Source organism: Curcuma longa, chromosome 16 (assembly GCF_044706935.1).
Source record: "Curcuma longa cultivar G26 ecotype Majalengka, Jawa Barat chromosome 16, ITB_CL_G26_1.1, whole genome shotgun sequence".
Taxonomy (NCBI): Eukaryota; Viridiplantae; Streptophyta; class Magnoliopsida; order Zingiberales; family Zingiberaceae; genus Curcuma; species Curcuma longa.
Genome location: NC_133876.1, coordinates 10,645,962 through 10,669,551, shown reverse-complemented (window position 1 = coordinate 10,669,551; position 23,590 = coordinate 10,645,962). Strand labels below are relative to the sequence as shown.

At 36.0% G+C, this 23,590-nt stretch overlaps 2 protein-coding genes across 2 annotated transcripts in view; one reads left to right on the top strand and one right to left on the bottom strand.

The window, feature by feature from the left end:
* LOC141847414 (phospholipase D zeta 1-like) overlaps positions 1-12,802 on the bottom strand; it is a gene marked incomplete in the record, with an annotated part of 13,893 nt that extends 1,091 nt beyond the window's left edge. Inside the window, 12 exon segments of the mRNA XM_074735456.1 lie at positions 1,015-1,530; positions 1,642-1,798; positions 1,895-2,044; positions 2,123-2,262; positions 3,547-3,663; positions 3,746-3,988; positions 4,355-4,528; positions 5,741-5,911; positions 7,610-7,751; positions 9,329-9,450; positions 10,798-10,899; positions 12,555-12,802. Coding sequence (XP_074591557.1) covers positions 1,015-1,530; positions 1,642-1,798; positions 1,895-2,044; positions 2,123-2,262; positions 3,547-3,663; positions 3,746-3,988; positions 4,355-4,528; positions 5,741-5,911; positions 7,610-7,751; positions 9,329-9,450; positions 10,798-10,899; positions 12,555-12,758 — 2,238 coding nt within the window.
* A 3,100-nt stretch (positions 12,803-15,902) lies between these two features.
* LOC141847925 (dual specificity protein phosphatase PHS1-like) lies at positions 15,903-23,327 on the top strand. Its single transcript, XM_074736035.1, has 11 exons — positions 15,903-16,290; positions 16,441-16,479; positions 16,562-16,731; positions 19,048-19,267; positions 20,289-20,459; positions 20,536-20,696; positions 20,771-21,827; positions 22,015-22,161; positions 22,233-22,460; positions 22,549-22,706; positions 22,790-23,327. Exons 1-11 carry the CDS (start codon positions 16,234-16,236, stop codon positions 23,142-23,144), a joined length of 2,763 nt encoding a protein of 920 aa, XP_074592136.1. The 5' UTR covers positions 15,903-16,233; the 3' UTR covers positions 23,145-23,327.
* Positions 23,328-23,590: the final 263 nt, after the last annotated feature.

Sequence of the window (23,590 nt, the reverse complement as noted above, 5' to 3'; positions counted from 1 at the left end):
ATTTAGGAATCGGCGATCCTGAGGATCGATTGACTTAGTCTTTTGTAGACTTTGTCAATTGATCCAGGCGGGATAAAATTTTTATCCTGTGGGGTTCTATGCTTTTCGGAACGGATAGAATCCGGATCGCAGGACGGAGATCCAGAACGCCAACAAAATAAGCATAAATCAATCAATTCTCTGCATTCATCTTGCACGTGTATGTGTTCAGGTGCATGTCAAAAATTGATCTGAATCTATTAAACGTGGATTCTACAAATATAAAATTTCCATCATATGAGAATAAAATTGTTGTTACCTACCTTAGATGCCCAACAAAGCTAGGTAGTTTCTTAAAGATATCATATCTTATTATGGTAGAAAACAAACCAAGTTCTATTAGCCCGCATGGTTTCAATTAGTTAAGGTGAATCCTAGGTTAATGTAACTTATCAATTTGTTACAATCAAGTGATGAACAAAAAGCATCATGTCACATACCTTAAATAAAGATAAAAAATAATTAAAAATAATTTTAGAGAAAACATGTTGCAAATCTGTCTTCCTAGGTTTACATTATTTTGACATGAAAATTTAAGTATTGTGATAAATTAGTAATAGAGTTATACAGGTTTCAATTTGTTGTTGACTTGTTTCTCTTAACATCTCTTCAATTGGGGAGTGAGTAGTAGCAATGAACCTAACAACCACAACAATGTTGTCCTCATTCATGAAGCTTATTATAGATCTATTTTACAATTTCTAATGTCCACTTAACAAGCAAATCAAGTAGAATAAATAAAATAGTGAAAACTATAAAATAGATTTTATAGCATGTAGTTCAGATGGGGACAAAAACTACAACGCAAAATGAGATTTTGAGCCTTGCTCCAAACTGTATATGACATGATGAGGTTTCTCACGAACACAGTAAAACAAAACTATGAAACTATTTTAGATCAAAAAAATCAGAGGCAACAGAACAAACATGAATAGATAAGATGTTCCAATTTTCTCCAAGTGATTTTTTACATACCTGACACCGACATGGAGTCCTTGGACCAACTTGTCTTGATTCATCTGTAGATTCTAGTTGTCTACCTCGCTCCTGTGTTTCCCACCACTCCACATTTTGAATGAGTGGTTGGTCTATTAAATTAAAATTTTGTTCTTTCTGAGCTTTGGGATGACTGAGGTCATCAACAAATTCTTTCTTCTGCACATCTTTAACTGATTGTCCAACATTTGCATTTTGAAAAGAGTTGTTCTGGCATTGGCTGGATCTGGTTGGCTGTTCAGATAAACCAATCCTGTTCAATCCATTAACCTTGGCATCACCACCATTCTTTGAAAGCACATCAGGTTCAAGGGATGAAATAAGTGGAATATCTTGACATGGAGAAAATGGATACTGCTTTGTAATATCTTGTGAGAAGACGTTCTGTTTCTCATTGTAAGGGTTTGGTTCTCTGCTTCCCATGTAATGTGGAATAACCATGTGCTGCTGAGGCATCAAGAGTGGGATTGTTTGTTCATTCAGAGCTTTATTTCTCTACAAGATAAAAATAAATAAGAACCTAAAGACTCATAAGAGATCTGATTCTGGTAGAAAAATAGAATATTTTTTCTACCAGAATATTTCTCGTCTCAAAAGGAATATAACCTTGGCATAATTCCATCGTTGGACAAAATGCCTTGCCACATCATGACAAGGCGGCCCCCATAAAGCACATTGGACATCATGCCATGGCATTCGAGGATATTTTTCACGGTCTAGTTCATCTTTCATAGTATCTTCCCAAGAGTTTGGTTCAGATTCTCTACAAAAGTATTGAATGAGATAAATTCACAAAAATAGAGTCACCACAACTAGTTAGATTCATCCACTAGTACTGTCATTTATTAGGAAAAATTACCTAGGATTATAATAGTCCTTTCCAGGCCAAACAAAAGGAGACATGTCCCCAATTTTGTGCTCAAAGTTGTCATAGCGCCCAAAGCACAGATCAAGTCCTCCAATAAAGCTTATTTGATTGTCAACTGTAACAATTTTCTCATGGTGGGACCTAGCATAGTATAAGTTTTGCACATTAACAACAAAGTACCTAAAATCAAGAAGATAAAATAACAAAAAAAAAACCTACCAGTAATAAATGCCAGTTGACAGGTGATCTGGATAGCGTAGAACCTTTACATTTTCATGGATACCTAGTAATCTTCTTTTACTATATACACTGTTAATCTTCAAAGCAAGAGGCACTTCCTTATAGAGAAGAATATAAATCTGAAGAAAAAAAATGCTAAACTTTTGGTATAGAGTAAATGTTAGTTGTCATGAATTAGAGACAAAAGATGCTCCTGCTCCACAAACTAAAGTGAGACTTATGTCTCAAGATTGAACCTAAGATTTCATATCAGATAATAGATTAAGATTTAATACTCAACTTTAGTCAGGGACCCATGGAATAAACCAAGGAATCCATGTTAATACAATGCGATCCATCAAAAATTCATAGTAGATTGAACCAAAATGTCTAGACTAACATGCCAATCCTTTAGCGCATACAGAATACTGGTTATTAGTTGTAACCAGTAAGATTTTAAAAGCACATAAGAAACATTATGCCAGATACTCATCCACAAGTCACGCACTTGATCCACACCCATGACATGTTCTCATACAAGCTGTTGTAATATGGATGCAGTGTAACTTAAAATGTAATGATGGAGCAATCATTTTAATTATGTTCATGCCATTAATCCTACACTCAATTTTCTGTAATTCACTTGATGATCTTAATAACTGCTCATACACAGCAACAGACGACACTGTTAAAGACTAGAGGGGGGCAGCCCGGTGCACGAAGCTCCCGCCATGCGGGGTCCGGGGAAAGGATCCATTGTACGCAGCCTTACCTTTCCTTTGGCAAGAGGCTGTTTCCAGGATTTGAACCCGTGACCTCTAGGTCACATGACAGCAACCTTACCGTTACATGTTAAAGACTAACTAAGAAAAAAGAAATAAGAAAAAGAACAAAAAACTTGAATAAGAATTGGAATATCTCAGCATTTTGGTGTAGCTCATCTAACATGTAAATTGAATGACAAACACTTCTATTCTGTTACCGTTTTACATTTGTAACATAAACTTGTCCAGTTTTAGTTTATTAATTATAAGTCATCATTTCAAACATCTAAGTATACTAAAATAATAATAAGGCTTTTACATGATCTTTTAAAAAAACTATAACAACAATAATAATAATAGCAACAGTAACAACAGCAACAACAATAATAATTACACAGGATTTTTAAAATATTAAATATATTTTAGTTTCTAACTCTGAATAAATCATACTAATGAAAAGATGAACTTTTTCCTAACAATGAGGCTACCACCTTAAAACTCCAAAGTATAAAAATGTAGATATCCAAAAAAAATGATATCGAGACTATTATGAAGCAATGATTTAACATCCCAAATGCACAAGTAAAAACAACTATAGGGGACTTTGTTGAATTTTTATGAAAGAAAATGTTGAGAATAAAAGCTAATAGTACATGGTACCTGAACACCCAGCTTAGCTTTGGCCTCTAGCAGAGTATCAAGCCGGGAACACTCATGAACACTAAAAGGACGTCGTAGATACAACTCTGGACAAAGCCACCAGTCGGTTATGAATATCTGCATTAAACTCCTTAGTGAATAATCTCATACTTCAAATCAAAGAAGTATTGTTAAAGACTATCTCTAAAATCAAAGGGACCTGTGATTTTGCTTGTTCAATTGAAGAAGCAATTGCTTCAAATGCAGCTTGGCCATCAACGAACCATTGAACATGGCTATCATCTTCAAGCAAGCCTCTTGGTGGTGCAAAAGAGCCAAAACGATGAGGATTACACCACCCTTCAGGAGGCCGCAATCCAGCATCATTTATTGCTGTAACCCACTCTTTAACCTTTGCATTATTGCTCATTTGTAACTTTATTGTACGATTCCCACAGAATACCTTCAGTAAGATTGCATGGACACCACAAAAATTGCCAACATCATTCTCACAAAGTAGATAATGACTGAGATAAATGAATGAAGCCTCAGAAAAGTAGAAAATAAACTAAAATAAAATGACTCTAATGGCCCGTGCTAATTTGGTAATTCTTATTAAAATGCTATACCCATTTAGTGCTAGGCCACCTAGCAACAACATACAGGCATGAATGATATGAATTTTCAGATTAAAATACAAGTATGCAGTTTCCATGATAATAACAAAGAATTTTCTTTTCGTCTAGGGCAAAGAAAAAAAAGAATATATGTTATAGGCATTTTATCATGGAAGAAAACTTCTTATCATTTTAAAGAAAAGAGATTTTACCTGAAACCCAGAATGCAAAGGATTACGTTCCTTTGTTTCTTTTGCTAGAAGAATTTGGCTTCCCTTTTCTCCATTTGCATTTGGTAATACATCGAAAACAATTATATCTAAAATCTTTGTATCAAATGGGTTTTCCAGTAAAGCCAAGAACCCTGGTTTTAACACAGCCCAAACCTGTCAAAGATCCCCAATTAATATACATAATGTAGATGCAGAAAAGAAAAACTCAGCTCTTTGGAGGACACAAGATGGTTTGCTCTAGTCTCAACTAACTAATACTAGTTGATAACTTTATCACATTAGCAGATTAACAATGTAAAAATTGTGGAAGATACACAAGAAAAGGGATGGACGATGTCATGATAAGGCATAGGGACAGCAAGAAGCAATGGTTAAAGTAGAACAGATGCAAAAGATCTTCTATTCCAACCTTGGACAGAGTTAGCCAACCTGCTCTGCTGACTCCGCTTCTATTCAGAATCTTTTATTTTACTACTTGTTGTCCACTATTTTAGAGACTCAACTTGATGTTGATATAATCTGCTTGACTCTCTAAGCAACAGCAACTTAGCAAACTAGTGTAAATGCCTTGGTTGCACTAGTGCAATTCTGGTGACCATTGTACCCAGCCTGAGGACAAGACAAACATTCTCAAGGTTTGCAACAAAGCAGTTCATATCTCATATAGTACCTCAGGCACATGTATCTTTGCTATATAAGGAGCTCTGTCCGATCCATAAAGGGCCAACATACACTTCAAAAAAGTCAGTTGACACAAAAAAAGTTAGTGCTTGGAAGAACCTTTTCTAACATATCCACGATGTTATCATCTTTGGTAACCTTTTTTGTGGAAGCATTACCTTGTGATCTCAAATCATGCACAAAGTGATATCTCATATCAATTTGCTTGGTCTCACGAAATATGTGATCCTTTGCCAAAATATATAGCAATTGCCCTACAACAGATACTTGTATCTGGACAAGTAATCATCCCATTCACTATAGCATTTTAAATACCTATGGTCTAAACAACATTGTTCTAGATAGTCCCTAGTACACTATTCATCAATGTAAACAATTATCTAAGATAGCCCCCTCAAGTACATGCTAGTATTATATTATTTTTACATTTATGTTCCTAAGTTCATGACAGCAACTAAGCTGCCTAGGAATCAAACTCATGACTTGTTCATATAAAATTTTTAACTATGCAACCAAGAGTTCCAAATGCTCTATGTAGGAAACAATTTAGAGATTTATTCTCAACAGGAATCATGCAACACAAATTATATTCAAAATCAACATGTAACACTTAAGGGAATTACTTTCTGAAACTTTGTAGTATGTGATTGCCTACACATTGGACAGGAAAAAATTGAAGAATACCTGTTGCTTGCTTCTACTACAGCAACTAAACCAGTGGCATGGACAGCAACCTTTAACATCATCACCCTTTTGAGCTTTTGCCAAATGTTTTACTGTGACATAACCTTCTTTGAGTTTAGGTCCATATTCTTGCAAAAATGACAGCCTTGAGACCTCCAAAAACTTACAAACCTGCACATATTTAGGTGATTTTTCCAACTAAGTGAGGTCAGCTTTTGGTGAAGCTAGTTAGTGAAGAGAAGAAATTCTATATATTGATGAAATGCATTTTACTCTCAGAAACACAGTAAAATATTTTAGATTTCGCATGTTGTTTTTTCAACAAGTAGTTTGATGCGTCTTAAACTTGGAATATAAATCTTTAGGAAGGATTACACTATCTTGATTCTTGAGTCAAAACTTGGAAGGAAGAAAAGAAAAAGGAGGTAAGATTAGTGAAAGGATGGAAAAATTTCCTGAAAGAAATTAGTTTGTGATTTTCCTTTTAATAAAAATTTTGATTCAGATTGAACCGAACTAAAATTTTGGTTTGGTTTCAACTCAAACAGTCAATATGGTTTTGGTTTGATTTTTTTCAAACTAAAAAGAATTCAATTTGGTTTCGGTTTGCCTATATAAAACTGGAACACTAGATCACATTCACCCCTATCACTATATGATCCAGAAAAATATAGATCTGTTGGCAAACTGAACTATCTACTGGTTTCAAGACCCTATTATATCATTCGTAGTGAGTGCATCAGCCAATTCCTTAGAGCTCAATGTCATGATCATTTAGAGGTCACCTTGAGGATCCTGCAATATTTGAATGCTCTAGGAAAAGGTTCCGTCTATCATGATTGAGGTCACCTTCAGATTGTAGGGTGTCTTGATCTGAACTAAGCAGGTTCCCCAACATACAAGAGATCTATATCAGACTCTTGCATCCTTTGGGAGCTGAACTGATGTTTTGAAAAGCCAAGAAGCAAAGTGTTGTAGCCAGATCAAGGGCAGAGGCTATAGTCCTAGCTACAATGAACTTATATAGTCAAGCAGATATTAACCAAGTTGGGATATGCTCCAAAAGAACCAATAAAGTTGTAATGTGGCAATCAGGCCACCATGCACATAGCTTCTAGTTGAGTTCCATGAGAGAACAGAACACATAGGCATTAATTGTTATTTTGTCAAGAAAATTCTAACCAAGTCTTTAAGAGGTCTTAGGATCGACTATATTTGTAGCAAGCTAGATTTCATAATATCTTTGCACCGGCTTGAGAGGAGTGTTACCGATTGATTTATAAATAGCGTATATTACAGGGGCCTATAAGTAATATTATGTTGATGAACGATATATAGGTAGAAGGGACTACCAATGGTATCATCCTAAAATTTTTTCACTCTTCCCTTGGAAAGAGAAGTGTAGAGAGAATTATTGTTATGTTTCATTATTTATTGTGAGTTAAAAGTGAGATGAAATAAAATAATTTTAATATTATTTGACAAAGAGGGAAGCAAGAACACTTCCTTCCAACTTCTCATCCACTTTCAGATGGATTGTTTTAAGGAAAATAAAAGATCATAAGTCTCTTCATTTTTCATTTCCTCTTTCTTCCAAATATGCATAAGAAAAAATATTTTCCATCTAATTATTCTTACTTTTGTTCGCTTTAATTTCTCTAATTTCCCTCCAAGTAAGTGCGTCCTTAAAGAACAAGGGAAAAAAGAGTTTTTGCAGTCTAATAATACAAACAAAAATGACAAAAGAAAACCACCAAAATACTCATGAAATTAAAAAAATGCATGTTGAATATGGCTTTGACAAGCAACGGTTCGAAATCAAAGTACAATTCAATATTAACCAAGGTATGGTATGTGGTAGATTCATACTTCTTTAGAATTTGCAATGTCCAGGTTGCCAAAGAAGTGATCAAGATACCCCTGCATAGCCACTTTAGCCCTGTCAGAAATGGAGCGCTGCCCTCCAAGTGTTGGACGGATGATCGGCAATGCAGCACTAGAAGGTATATCTCTGCTTAAAGAGTGAAAATCTAAAGTGTGAAAATCGAAAAGAGATCATCTCGACTATAAATTCTTAGTGAAGATCAATACAAGGTATTTAACTGAAATCTAAGCAATTTTGTAAGTACAAGGACAAAGGTCAGACATTTTGCATCATTGAGGTACATAGATCCAAGCGCAAGATTAAAATAAAATGAACTTCAATTGCAAATGTACTATTATTTGTTTGATAATTTCCTAAAAAAACATCCATTCTTCAGTCTACCTTTATGTACATTTCAACGAAGAGAAAGCTCATAATATAAAAAAGTCAAAAATCCTTGTTTATTAAAAAAGATTCTGATTGTAGCTTGTGAGCCTCAATATTATTCTTTTACCTACTAGTCAACATCTTGGTGGCACTTGATGAAGCAAGCAGCATAAGATAATAGTCAGTGACGGCAAAAGCGGGAGATGGAATTTGTTGAGCTCATTTAGAAATATTGCTGAAAATCTAGATGATGTCATTCTTAAAGATAAGCCAGATTATCTGGAAGAAAATATCTAAAATAGCCATCTGGGTTTGGATCCGTTGTCCCCACTACACTTCATTGCAAAGAAACCAATTTAAATACCTATAGTATAGTTTGAACATCTAGAAACTTACAATCTTTTTCTGTAATGGCAATGCCTTACAGCTGTCAAATTACTTCTCTTTGAAGGAAGGAAAGACCAAGAGAACAGTCCTAAACACTAAGCTAAATACACTTTAAACAGCATGAGACATACTGAGCTTGTCCTTATCATATAGATGAGATGCTGTGACCTGTGAACTCGTCTGGACTTCTGAGAGATACAGAAGAACATGGCATTCATTTCACTAGGACAAACAACTGGCCTTGCATCAATTTTCTGAAGCTTGAAAGCTCAACAAATTTATGGCATTGATCAATGTCGTGTTTAATAAATTCATCTTTAGAAGCTATGTTTTTTTTATATTTTTGATGCACTATTGCCTTCCATTTTTCAGGACTTGTACAGTTGCATGATACTTCTTGGTAAAGCTTTGAATTTAGGAAAAGTATCTAGGAAAAGAAAAGGATTGCAAGTCTGGTACAAAAGTATTTTTATCATGAGTTAAATTAAAAGAATATACACTTTTTGTGTAATCTATTATGAGTTCATAACTCTCCTTAGTGACTATATCTCACCTTGCATCATAAATGTTGTTCCACAATTAGATGATGTTGTCCCGTAGAAGCCATTATCTAGCATGAAGCATAGGTATGACATATGTCACATGCTGTGGTTGTAAATATTTTCAAAGAAACACTAGTCTATGTTTACACTCAATCTTCATCTACTCCCTTACTAGTGTGGGAGACCTAACAATGACACAACCCTCTTAGTTAGACACTAATACCCCCATTGATCTTGTGTCAAATCTATTAGAAAATCACATAGCAAATACTTAGATCCATATTGATGATAAATACTTGTATTCAAGTTCGAACGATGTACATCTCCCTAAGTTATGAAAGTGCAATTTATTTGACCATGTCAAATTTTTGTTGTTCTTTTATTTCTACATTATGGAATTAAAATTACCTGCTTTTAACTGCAGTATTCTCCCCATTCGGGTACAGAACAGATATATCATCAGCTTCATCATCATCTTGAACTGAAGGCACTTGCTCCCCTAGACCAAGATTTTGAAGCCATTCTTTAACCTTCAGTAGATGGCATAAAGAGAAATGAATATTAAATTTGACTATTAGTGACAAAAAACCCACAATGTGTTTTATTAACTATTTAACACTAACTCATAGCATATAGTTGGTCATAGTCATATTAACTTTTCCTTCTAAGGGGAATGTACTACTAAGAATGTAATAAATGATTTTCTCATAAACATTGTTTACATGAGTCATCTCTAAGTCTATCTCTTCAAATTAGCACGTACAAGATAAAGCTTATTAATGTGTGTTATTTGAAGAAGTTATAATGCTAGTTGATGCGTATAAGAAGATTAAACTTGAAACTTGAATTATGGAGAAAAGCTTTGAAAACAAAAGGTCTTAAAATAAATAAAAATAATTTACTTATGAAATGTAGTTTTATTTAAAGACAAGAGGACATAAATAAAATGCATAAACATTCTGTAATAAGAAAAAAGTGAGAACATAGCTAAGCAATAGGCACAAAAATTTGATAAGAGATTTAGATTATTGGATCTTATTTCAACTAGGAGACATTAATCAAGATATCACTGATAAAGGTAAGAGTGAGTGGTTGAAATTTATGAGTCCAAAATCCTCTGTGATAATTGTGTGCTCATGAGCTAAAAGAAAATATTTGTGGTATGACAAGTCATGCTTAAGCTATGAGAGTATGTGGCAATTAGAAAAAGAACATTTACATTGATAATGTAGCAGAGATGACAATATTAATATGATGTGTGAGGTTGTCAAAAGATAGAAGGGCAAGCTGGTACACGAAGCTCCCGCCGATGCAGGATCCCGGGAAAGGTCAAACCACATTGAGTCAAAAGATAATAATAAATAATAATACTAGGAGAAATTAGATTCAATAGATGATAAAATAAGAGAAAGGTGGATTAAGATGGTATAGACATGTTTAAAGAGCAATAAATTATTTTGTTAAAGACATGTTAAATCAATTAGAGATTTAGAGTTGGAAGGTAAAGGATAGAGGGAGACTAAAGAAAACTCTGTTTAACCTAATCAAAAGTGATTTAGGAGATGGTAAAAGTAATTTAAAGATATTAGCATTACTAAATGATATAGCCTTGTGTAGAGCTCAGTGAAGTGATAAATTTCATGTAGTTGACCTCAAATAGTTATGACAATTTGATGACAATAAGCCTAAAGGGCAGATGGCAATCACAAATGACTTATTTTCAACAAACATGTATAGTAAAACAAGATGTAAATGCAGACTCTTATTTTCACAATGAGCCTTATATGTTTATCACTATTTTCAAAGGGAAACTGATTTATAGCGAGAAAAATCTTACTATAAATAAAAGATAATGGAATTATGTAGGAGTTACGCACCTGTTCATGTTTATCATGAAGTTCCTCTAAAAATGCACGTTTTTTCAAAGAAACATGTAGATACAAAACTTGTGAGGCTTTCTTTACCAAGCGCCATTTGAACTGATGAATGAAATAGCATTTATGCATTAGATGACAGTATGGATGGGATAAACTAAGCTCAAAAAAAGTGTTTTAGTAGTAAAATTATGAACAAAAATTTTCCATAAAACAGAAAGAAAGCTAATGTAGATAAAAAATTGCAAAACACAAAAAGTGGTTTGATTCCCAAGTACATTGTTAAAGCCTTTGCAGTACAAACCAAATTCATAAAATGTTGTTGCATAATTAAAATATTAGAAAATTACTTGCTGAATATCAAAAAGATGCATGGAATTGTGCAAACAAATGACCTATCAGACAACCTCTTTTTGATCAAGAAGACAAGATGAATGAAATTAAGAAACAACTTACCACTTGAGAATAACTAACTCATGCAACCTAAATAATTTGGAGGGATACAGTCAATAAAACAAACCAAGAACTTACAGTCTTCAGTTTGCTATCAGTACACAGTATCACATGTTCCAAACATCATCCATCACTCTGAATATAAAGTTTCCTTTCAGTTCCATATATAAATATAGATTTCACTTATTTCGAAGCAATATTTCATGAGCAATCTATGACAATAAATTGAAAGTGTCATATGGAGGGCATAATCAGATCCATTAACTTAGTACATGGTTTGCTAACATCTTGCCCCTGGGGCATAATTGAGTTGGTTACGACAGAGCAGAGTTGCTGAAGTGGACAAGGGTCGAATCTCGGCGAAGCCGAAGCAATGTCATTCTCCGTCGTGGCCAAGTGCAACTTCTCGATTTACCTCCTCACAGATAGTCGTGGGGTCAACCGTGTGGGACCGCTGGGGTGGCGGATTCCACCTTTTTACTGAAATGATTTGCTAACATCTTACATCTGCATCTTAGAAATGTTCTCGAGCCGAATACTCTCATAGTGGTATAGAAATTACAATCACTTGTTTATCATCCATCATTTTGCCCAAACGGCACAATCCTCTAATTGTACTTTGAGTGTACATTTTTCCTTTTTGATTAATGCTTCTTACCCAAATTAATACTCATTAGTTTTCCTCCTAACTCAAGGACTGGATATTAGCTCACTTTGAACATCGACACTAGTAAAGATTGTCGGGGAAATAAATTTAAAAAAAAAACAGAAAAAACAATTATTCATAAGCTAACCAAAGAAGTTGTGTGAAAACAAAATAGAAGGGATATCTAAAGGCAAAAATAGCAATATCACTCAAAGTAAGAACAGCAAAATTAATGTCTTACTTCATTGGTTGCTTATGACGAACCAAATTGATCAAATCATTTTCATCAATCTCACACCGAAACAATGTACAAAGGAAAAAAGTAGTCTCGAGTAAATAAACAGATTCACATACCAACTATAAAGCAAACAGATTACTTCAACTAAGTGCCTAACAACAATATGGTTCCAATTCCTTTATGCACTTGTTACCAAGAGAAAACTCGAAAACATATTAATATTTCTCCATCATAGCATTTGTACCCTATTTACAGACAGCAGACGAACCCCCAGACACATCAACAAAGTAAGATTCAGCTACGACTAGTTTTTCTGTTTTTATGTATGGGCATTCGGCAAATATGAGCAAATTAAAAAACCGGTGTTAACTTGCCGTAACACGAAATCTAAAAGAGAAGGAAAGAGATCTCCGGTGTCAGCACCTGCTTGTACTGGAACTCGATGGTGTAGGAAAGTAGCAAGGGCGTGAAATCTCCGGCGTCCGGCCGAGAGACGGATACGACCTTGGTGGTGGGTAACTCATCAAATATTCTTGGCGGCAGCTCCGCGATGTCCGGCTCCGACGGAAGCCTTATGTAGCAATACCCCTCCGTCGCCGGCGCGGCGACAACGTCGGAGGCGGCCATGGAGGAGATCGATCGTCGCCGATTCCTCTGTGCGCCTCCCGATTCGCTCGCGGCGCATTTTAAAGACGATGATTGGTGATAACGAGAGGAGTTTAACAAATCTCCGGAGGTATCAAAATAAAGCCTGTGATGGTTCGTTGAGTATATTCTGGATCCTGAAATGACCATGTTAACCTTCAGTTGTTAGTTGGCGGGGCCAATTAGTGGATGAGCAAAATGGTCAATTGAGGAGATGAAAATATCCATTTTGGCCCTCGTAAATTTGGTATTTTTTTCTTCTATAATTTTAAATGAGTCGTAGCATTGTTTAAGTTTGTTTGGTATTATCTAAAATGAATTAAGTTATTTAAAATATTATTCGAGCCTGGCTTATTTATTTAGATTTTAATCTATCCGAGCTTTAGCCCGAGGCGACGTTAGATAACAACTTTGAGAAAAAAGGATGCTAAGTGAGTTGGCGGTGGGAGAAAAGAAGATAGCTCGGAGGAGTCAACAGCGAGAGAAATGAAGACAATTCGAGGTTGGGATCAACCTGGATAGATCAGTCATTCTGACTCCGCCATTGTATAAGGATGAGATAAAAATTGAATACCAATAGAGATGAAGATTTGGACGTAGATAAGAATGAATATAATGAATGAAAATGGAGTATATTAAATTCAATCCAAATCTGTTTCATTGTCATTCTTAATCATGCTCCTCCTAAGTTAAACATCATAAACTACTTAAAAAATAAATTAAAGTGTTTATAACGATATACTTATCGTTAGGATAATAATGAACCAAATGAAATTAAACTTTATATTATTGGAGCTTATTTGATAAAATAATCGAGTTAAACTAATTTAAATTTAAAATAAATTAAATTATTTATTTTAAATTGTAACAGGAGAGTTTTGACACGTGATAAAATCTGAGGGACGTAAATGAAAATTTTGTCACTGATTGAAAAAGTAAGCGTTTCCCGTTGGATCTGGATCGGGACGACGTGGATGGTGGAGAATATCCACAAAATTATGCGGAGGAGAACAGCGGGAGATGCCGTTGCCGTCTACGTGGCAATCTTTTTAATTATTTGTCGTCGGGTAACCCACACGTCAAGTCTACTACAAACTCTTCCGTAGCTGAGTTGGTAGCTGACTTCCATCGAAGGATAAGGGTTCGAGTCGTGGTCGTCGCCTACGCTCGGAGTCGCTTAGTACGTCATTTATCTTCTTTCGTTACGTTAACGGGCGTGATCACGTTCACGTTTCGTTACGTTAACCTCGTGCAGTGTTTCGGAATCAGATCGGGCCGTCCGGTTCGACTCGATGGAGACCAAAAAGTTGTTTTTTTTATTACGAAAACAACACAAAAAGTTGTGTGATTTGATTTGATTACGAAAGCAACGCAACAATTATTATTATTCCCTTTTAAATTTTTAAGTTATTTTGGGAAAAATAATTTATTGGCTTTATTCTCTCTCAGTGTCTTCCGATGGACACGAATTTAACTAAGATTAGCCTGGCATATTTAAAGTAACATATACACGAATTTAACTAAGATTAGTACAAATGTATAGCTTAATTCGAGTAGGCGACATGTCAGACTGAAAATTGACTTGACCTTAAGTTTCGACTCGGTACCCAATTTCTAATTCTGATTGGGACCCAAGCCCTACTATGTCCTATAATTCGACTCCTGTGCAATAGTCCTTTCTGAGTTCTGAGCCATTCGTCCAAGTCCCCCCGACTTGGTGCCAGTTCTTCATATTTTTCTCAGACTCAAGCTCTACGTGAAGAGATGGCTCAAGTTAGGATTCGACACCCGACTCCATGACTAGGATCAGCTTGGAGAGGATAGCCGACCTCTCTCCTGAGGTTTGAGTTCGTATATATCCAATGTTGAACTCTAACTTTAAGGTTCCGCTCGGTTATATTTTTACTCAGTCCCCAATCTACCCCGATTCAGGTTCCTCTGTCGGCCCGACTTCCTTCATTCCCTCAGTACTCTGCTTGATACTCAACCGACTTCACTTCGTTCCGCTCTCTCAGTTAACTATACCACCGCTAGAAGAATAGGGGCGATCATGGGATATGGGAGTTAATCTACTCCTTCATTAATGTGTCATGAAGATACAGTATGATGATGGATGACATGACTTTTCGCTAATAGGGCGGCGATGATACACCTTTCTTATTTAGATGAGACATTCTATTTGACAAAATTTTCACACAAGGATATTCTTCTTAATTAAAATCATATGGGGTTTTCATATTTTCTCTGACCATTTTCCATGCATATCTCCTACTTCTCACGAATAGAAGTACGCACACTCATTACGCTCTCTCAATTATGTTCTGCTTCTTCTTCTTCCCGGACCAGTTGAGAAACTGATTTGAACGTTAGAGTGATCGAGCTAAGACACTTCCGACCTTCATTCTCATCTTCTTGGTGCTTGCAAGATCACGGAATCTATCATCCTTCTTTTTTTCCGCAAAGTCAACTCAGATGCTCAACGATCTCAACATGAACAATTAGATTACATAGTTAGGAATATTCCTAATTTGATAGTTATAAATTAAAAAGAAAATAGGCAAATACTTTATTACAAGCCTCAACTATCTATCACGTTTAATGAAATATATAATAAATTATTATTATTATTATTATCATTGAGTGTGTGGATTAATATGCGCCCCAATTTAATATGTGCATTTATTAATCAAGTTTAATGACAACAACAAAAGGAGCACGTGCTTAGTGGGGAATAATAACTGGAGTGGAGGAGTAAATGAACAATATTCTATATATATATATATATATAATATAAATTTTATATATTTAAAAATTTATTTTTAAAATATTCTACCGATTAGAACTGTGATCGATAGGATGAATTTCTAATATTTCTAATATAATTAAAGATTGTTTTTTGTTTTGAATTTTCATGTGTTTGTTTTGGTGCCTAATTGTTAGATAATATTAAAAAACACATCAAAATATAAAAAATCTTTTATTTTAAAAATATTATATATATATATATATATTATTTTCTGTTGATTATAATTTTTTTAAAACAAAATTATAACAATAAATATCTAAAAAAAATTAATTTAAAAAACACATTTGTTCAGCCTTCAGTTATGGTCAGCGACTCGACGGCTTCAGCAGCAGTCTTCTGAAGCATGAGCCACGATGATTGCTCCCTCCGTTCTTGAGGGTGAGAGATTGAGATCGATCTCAAACCTTTATTAGTAGTTTTTCTTTCTGTCGATTGCTGTAAAGCTTCACTGCCATCATTTCCGGCTTTGAGAAGGAAAGCGGGCCGCTTTTCGCGGAGCAGAAAAGGTGTATTTGCCCCCTTCGCCGTTGCCCTCATTGGCCCCAATGCTGTTCGAATTCAGTGCATACTCTACGAATTCAAAAAGGTATTCCAGAAAATAAAAATTAGCAGTTAAATCTCCCCCACGATCGAAGGGTGCTCTCGCTTCTCATGGCAGAAGAGGAGCAAAAGGAGGAAAACCCTTGCCCTCCCATCATAACCCCAAAGGTATTCTCCTTCTTCCTAATTATTCCTTCCCACAGTTCTTTATTGATCTATACCCAGAAATCCTGAAGCGAGATGTTTTTTTTTTAAATTTTTGGTTTTGCGTTGGTTAAAAATCTCATCTTTCCCCTTTTTTTTTGTGGGCGGGGGCAGGAAAGCGACGGGGAGAAGGAATACTCGCTCTCTTCTCGAGTAAGCATGTTTGGCTTCCGTGAAGTGGATTGCTCTGGTTGCGTTTGTGATTTGTTTGCTTCTTGTGGTTTGACTTGTGAAGGTGATTTCTTTGCTTTGGGGAGATTTAACTGGATCTGCACAGGCGTTCGAGAGATGGGTGGCTCTGGTGCGTAAGCGCAGCGGTAAGTTCAAGCCATCTGGTTTTCCCCGCCGGCATTCAAAGTTTGAAGCAACGCCTGGTGGGAGATTCTGGTTCGACCATGACCAGAGGTACTGTTTTTCTGCTACTTAACCATGTAGATTGATTACCCTGTTCAAATTGCAGCTTGATGTTCACTTTGAGTTATATATTTCCATTGCACAATGTAGAGTTGCTGGAATATCATGAAACAAATCATTCTTCATTGCCTTTTCGCTTTTGTTTCTTTCCATTGAAAATACTGGAGTAACCTCAAACTCATGGGTTTAGGGCAATTGTTTCTTTCATCTGATTACACTAGATTTGTTTGGGAACAAGGTTTCTGTTGCTCATCTCTTAGATGTTCTGTAACAGCAAATATGCTGATTTTCTAATTGATTTTTAGAGAGAAAAAAATTCAACTATTTCCTTTTTAAGCATTGCGACAATTGATACGGTAATTGGGTTGCTATTAGATATATGGTCATGTGTTCAAGAGCCATTATAAAGAACCTTATGAGATCTAGATCTGCATGTCTTTGTCTTTTTTCTACCAAGGTTAGTTTCTACAAACTATGGAACCATATTGAATCCATTTTTCCTATTAATAAATCAACCATTGCCATTCATTCTTTCTTGGCAAATAAATCATAATTATGGTTTTAAATGGGTCCTTCCATATCATTATCGACCATGCTAGGCTGCGTCTTGCAGCTAACTGTCTGTTTAGGATATGAGTGTCTATGGATTAACTACTCGGTCATCCTACTTAGATCTGTATTACATTTTGCATGATATCTCGATTAGCATTCAGTCACGGCGAAACAGACAGGTTTTTATTGGCCACTAGCCAACTTGCTAATATCTTTCTTCCACTAGGATAGAGCAAGCTTCCTCTGCCAGTTATGATGATTTATTGAATTCATTTTTAATGGACCAAAACCCATGTTGGATTAACAATACGAAGAACTTGGTTCATCTAGAATGGGATGTGAGCTTTGTCAAGACTAACTAGCATTTTCACTTGCAATGATCTAACCTATAGAAGGGCGTCAATTTTATGGCCAAGGCAACCTACTTGATTGCATAGGCAATTTCTTTCACATAATGAAAATTTCCAGTTATCTTATCGAAGGCCATTCCATCTGATTAAGTTATTCCTTGTAGCTGGATCCAAAGCGTGAAGAGTAGAGGTAGTCTATTTACATGGATATAAATCCTTCAAATTGTATCAATTTTTCTGGCAGTATATCTTCTCATTCACCTTGACTTTTCGCAATTATTCAATCTTCTTATTCCCTTTATCTCTCCTTTCTTTTTTTTGAAGGTATCATCTCCATAAAAGTCAAGATGCAATTAAGTTCAGTTGTGGTAAATTTAAGTTATTCACCTCAAAAGGTCTTGTCTTCTGTCTAAAGAGGCATTTTACACCTTGGATTGCATTAGGCTATAAACAAATTACAAATCGGTGACAATCATAATATTTTATTTTGCTGTGAACCATAGTTTCCTTAACATAGCTCAAAAACCACTTCCTAAAATTTTCCATCCTTGCTTCCAAGCCAAATATTGTCCTTACACGAATGCTAGGAGACATGCTCTCAAACATTGTCTTGGAAGTTCCACCTTGATCGCTTTTTGTTCTCCAATCATTCATGGAGAGTTTTCAGGCGACCTACACTTCCACGTCGCAACTATGTTACTTGGTGATGGACCTCCAAAATGAGTTTCCTTCTCCTTTGCTCATTTTATAGGATGCCAAATATCCCTTGGTTTCTCCATCCTTGGCCATCAAACTCAGGGAATGCTCATCTGCTGCTAAAGATCAACATGTTCTTATGGCTTCTAATCCCTAGTTACCTCACCACTGAGCTTTCTTATCTGGTAGGAAATTTTTAGAACCAAAACCGTGTTTTACTCAGTGATAGAGGACATGGTTCACTTGATCAAATACTGCCCCTCTTATCTCCTATGGGAGGAGAATTTACTTATCTCTCCTCACCGTTGTGTATTAAATGGAATTACTGATCATGAACATACAAATTGGTGTTAGAAAATCACAATAGTTAGCAATATACTGCTCGCCGATTTGATTAAGTTAAATTTTAGGTTCTGCTGCCTGTCTGAAGAAATTCTATACTGCCTTTTAGAATTATGTTCTCTAAAATCCATGAAACATCAGGGGGGGCATTTGGTTCGAAAATATTTTTGTCCGTGGCACATTGTTGATCAATTATCCACTATTGATGTACTACAAATGCTAATTTTAACGTTTGGAGTATTCTGGCCTCGTTTAGTTTGAGCCATATAATCCACACATTTAATCAAAACTGGTGGTTTAAAACAGATAGTCTTTCTTGAACTTTGTCTTATCATACATATTGAACTACATTTTCTTTTCTTGACAGTACTGAGACACCACACATGCGAGAATTGAGTCACGACTTAGTTAATGCAGAAACATGTGTCCTATCACCAGAAATGAGTTTGTGGGAAAGGCTAGGAAATGCTTCGATTTTGGACATTGAATCCAATGATTTCTCTTGGGATGCTCTTTCTTCTCTGCATCATACAGAACATACCAGCAGTAGTGAACATTCCGAGGATGAGATGAACAAAGCTATGGAGGTTTGATCACCCAGTTCTCATAATCATTGATGTTTGGTTTAAATTATACACATACAATTCCTTTTCTGTAATTTTACTGATTATTTGATTCCATCTTTTATTTTGTCTTTCTCCTTCCATTATGATCTTTATTTTGTCAAATGTTTTTTTGTCTAAAAGTCGAGTACCGCCTTCCAACATAAACAAATAAATAAATGGAATAAATCGAAGATAATTTAGAAAAAATGAATAATATAATATGAGGTAGTAGATATTAGAATGCTAAGATGGATTTGTAATATTGAAAGGACAAAATTATAAAAATTCTAATATTCAAAAAATAATTTGGTGTAACTCCAACAAAATAACAAAATGAGAGGAAATTGGTTGTGATCTATGAAATATAAAAGGTAATCAGTACATTTTTTCGGCAAGAGAGTTTAAAAGAGTTAAGAGGTAGATGGAGATAAAAAAAAGTTAATGTAATAATAAAATGGTAATTTAATTTGCTTTGCATAAAGTTCAATGGAGGCACAATAATTGTAGTTGATCTTAAATTGTTGTGATAAATATGATTTTATGATGATGGTCAAATTTAGGTTTTGCTTGTATAATATTTGGAAGTTCAAAGGCATTGTTGTCATCTATCTTCTAAATTCTCTACAAGATTTTATATTTGCAATTATATGTTTGCTAAACTAGAATTCAAAGATCTAAAATACTCAAATTGGTGTATTTTTAGAGATATATATATGATATGACCATTTATTTAAAAGTTAATTACGGCACATTAATATAGAAAAGCTCCAAAGGCAGCATTGCAACAAATTAGTGTCATTAAAAAATCTTACCATGAATTTACACACAACCTAGCTTATCATGAATTTCCACATGCACGCTCACTTACTTTCTGGTATCTCCATTCTTGGTTTCTCTCCTTGTTCTGCAATTATGCCTTTTATGCCATCGCGCTTGATCAGGGTTACAAGAATTCTGTTTTTAAGATATCTATTATTTGTTACACAAATAGTATCCTGTACAGGTGACTGTCAATTCAGGAGGAGTTGTTTTCTTTGCCTTATTCAACAGAACTGCCAATTTATCCTCAAATGAAGCAGCAGCGGTAATAAAGATTGCATCCTCAAGGCTGGCCACACAGTCAGAGCGCTTAGGCTATGAATTTGCAAAGTGGATTGGTGTCGGTACGCCTCAGGTAGTACATCTTTTTGTCTATGCCCAAGCTTTTTGGAATTTTTACTGATAAAATTTTGCAATTTGTAATAAATTAGGCAAGAGTAATACATAATTCCAGTCCGGAGTGGCATCAGATTAAGGTTGCTACAGAAAAAGCACGTGATGAAGCAGTTGCAGCTGGAGATGAAGTCGGTGAGCTAACTTGTTCAGAATTGTTGGAAGCTCTCGAATTAAGTCGATGCCTCTTCCTAATGAAGTATGACAGCTTCTGCATCTTTGGTAATTTATCGCTGTTATAGGACATAATCCTTTTTTTTGTAAATAATGTAGTTATGTGCATGGATCACCGCTTCTCGAGAGCTCAAATGTATTTCAAATGCGGGAAGCCGCTCTAAAAGCAGCGGGAGCACTAGGCAGAGTTTTGATGTTAGACCTCGTACTTAGAAATGAGGATCGGCTCCCCTCTCGTCAGTTGGGGTGGCGTGGCAACTATGCAAATCTATTAATTGCAGATAAGGTGACATCTGGAAGCATTGATGCATTTTACGAAGATGTTTTGGGTGCTAGTAGTTATGCCCCACAGGTAACAAGGTTTCTACAGAGAGAAAGAAGATCAAACTCAACTAGTGGAATATCTGAGCCTTCGTGTCAGAGCTTGGATGAAGTCAATGAGGTTGGGGAAAGATCATTGAAGAAGGGAATTGTAAACGATGACAGGAAGAGTGAGTTCCATGTTGTGGCCATTGATTCTGGTGTCCCTCGACGACCTCCTGCAGGCAAACGAGCTAAAGATCAGGAACGATATCCAAAACTCGTCGAATTGTTACTTAACAGTTTTGAGTATTCCTCTAGCCTGTTATACGAGCTATCAGGAGGCAGATTGGGGCATCCTGGACCAGATGAGGGAGGTTCACAAAATGACTCATGTTCTTCCCTTGATGATAGAGACACAGAAGCAGCTGTTCATGAGTTCCGAGGAGGATTTCGTGCAGCTCTCAGGGATCTTCAGAGCATCCATGTATTCCTCCTTACTCTGTACCAGAAATTGGATGGCCTCTTGCGTGTGTACCTATCGATAATTAGTAAAAGCTCTGGAGAATCTGAAAGAGACGAGACAGGGACATTAGACTCCCCATCTCACTTGAGTGGATTTGCTTTAGGTACACCCTCGCCTGCAATCAAGCATCAGATTATAAATGATGTGGAATTAAATGACCCTCTGATGCAAAGATCAACTCCAAAATGTTCGCCCCCTGGATCACGAGGAAGTCCTGAATCTGTTTCTCCAATCTCAAGGGACTGGAATGGAAGAAACTTCAAAGGAAGTGAGGAGTCTCGTGGCCTTCGATTGACAATGAAGCTGCGCGACTTTCACAAATTGGGAAAGGTTTGGAATTTTTTGGAAGATATTTCTATTCATTTATATGCTTGTATGAATAAAGAAGTATTTAGATGAAATGTGTCTCCTGCATAGCTTGTTATTTGTTAAGCAATAATTCAAGAACTCTCCTAACTTTCTCATTCTCCGACAACTACAATGCTCATTGAGCACTGACATATTCTTCTTATTTTAGGTAGATGCTGAACTCAACAAAGAGATAGACCAGTGGAATGGACTGCTTCGCACCGATGTGGTTAAGTTTTGCCAGGAAAAGAATTTTAATACTGGATTCTTCGAAGGCAACGATAATAACATTGTCGTCGATGCATATGAGCTGAAGGTGAACTGCAGAAGGTGTACTTCAATTCTATTTAGTTGAAGAACTTCCGTAGTTGATACGTCCCTTTTCAGGTACGACTTGAACATATACTTGAAAGGATAGCTCTGATATCTGATGCAGCAAGTACCGAGAGGCCGTCGCTTGTTACTCGTAACCTGTTTGTTGGTGGTGCTCTTGCTGCAAGGTCCAAATACACCCTTCAACACTTGGGCATCACTCACATTCTGTGTTTGTGTTCGAATGAGATCGGACAATCAGATTCTCAATATCCCGACCTTTTTCAGTACAAGAACTTCTCCGTAAGCCTTTATTTCATAATTTTGATACTGATGGAACTCTCGAGTCTGTGAAGATCTCAGCAGACTGTTGGAACTATTTTAAATGTAGATAAGTGATGAAGAGGACACAGATATCAGCAATATCTTCGAGGAAGCTTCAGATTACATCGACTATGTCGAACGATCGGGAGGAAAAGTTTTAGTTCATTGTTTTGAAGGAAAGAGTCGCAGTGCAACCGTGGTGCTCAGTCACTTGATGCTAAGAAAGTGAGAAACTATACTCTACACTTTGTATTTGCTTCTTTGTCAATTTGAGCCATAGAGTTACCTGACTGTTTCTCCCCTTTCAGGGGTTACACTCTATCTGAAGCTTGGAGCAAGCTGAAGAAGGTTCATAAACGAGCCCAACCGAATGATGGATTTGCGAAAATCCTGCTAGATCTGGATAGAAGAATCCATGGCAAAATATCTATGAACTGGCAGCACAAGAGGCCGGCGATGAAGGTGTGCCCCATCTGCGGAAAGAATGCTGGGTTGAGCACCAGCTCGCTCAAGCTTCACCTCCAGAAGACCCACCGAGGCATCTCCACAGGGAGCGTCGATAGCGCAGTGATGATGGAGATACAGAAGGCCGTCGAGGCACTCAAGATTAGCCGCGGGAACAGCATTAGCCCGAACAAGAAGCAATTCACAGAGAGACTTTAGCATGATCTCATGCTTTGGATCGATTGGTATGTTGCCATCTATTCTTTGTTCTTTCAAATCATTGCGGTGATTGTAGAAGTTTGGATGATGATAAATGGTGATTGTTTAACATAAATTTTGGAGATGTTTAGAAGTGTTTGTTCCATCAAATTTTTTGGTTAATTAAGCAGATGTTCTTGTGATCTTGTGTCATGGTAAAATTGTAAAAGGGGAAAGCTACTTGTCACAATAGAATTATCGTCACAAATTTGTGACAGGAATCAACCGTTAGATTTTAAAATTAAGATTAAATCCTGATCGTAGATTGAATGGATGATTGTGATTAAATGAGTGATTATGATTGAACGATCTAGATTCCCATCACAAATTTGTAACGGGAATATATTGTGACAAGTAACATCACTCATTGTAAAATTTACAACAGTTGGGATTCTTATCACAACAAA

Excerpts from the sequence above, each read along its gene's own strand:
- LOC141847925 (XM_074736035.1), top strand. The coding sequence starts at position 16,234 with ATGGCAGAAGAGGAGCAAAAGGAGGAAAACCCTTGCCCTCCCATCATA. Across the intron at positions 16,732-19,047 it reads TGGTTCGACCATGACCAGAG|TACTGAGACACCACACATGC; the intron begins GTACTGTTTTTC and ends TTTTCTTGACAG. Across the intron at positions 21,828-22,014 it reads ACTTTCACAAATTGGGAAAG|GTAGATGCTGAACTCAACAA; the intron begins GTTTGGAATTTT and ends TTCTTATTTTAG.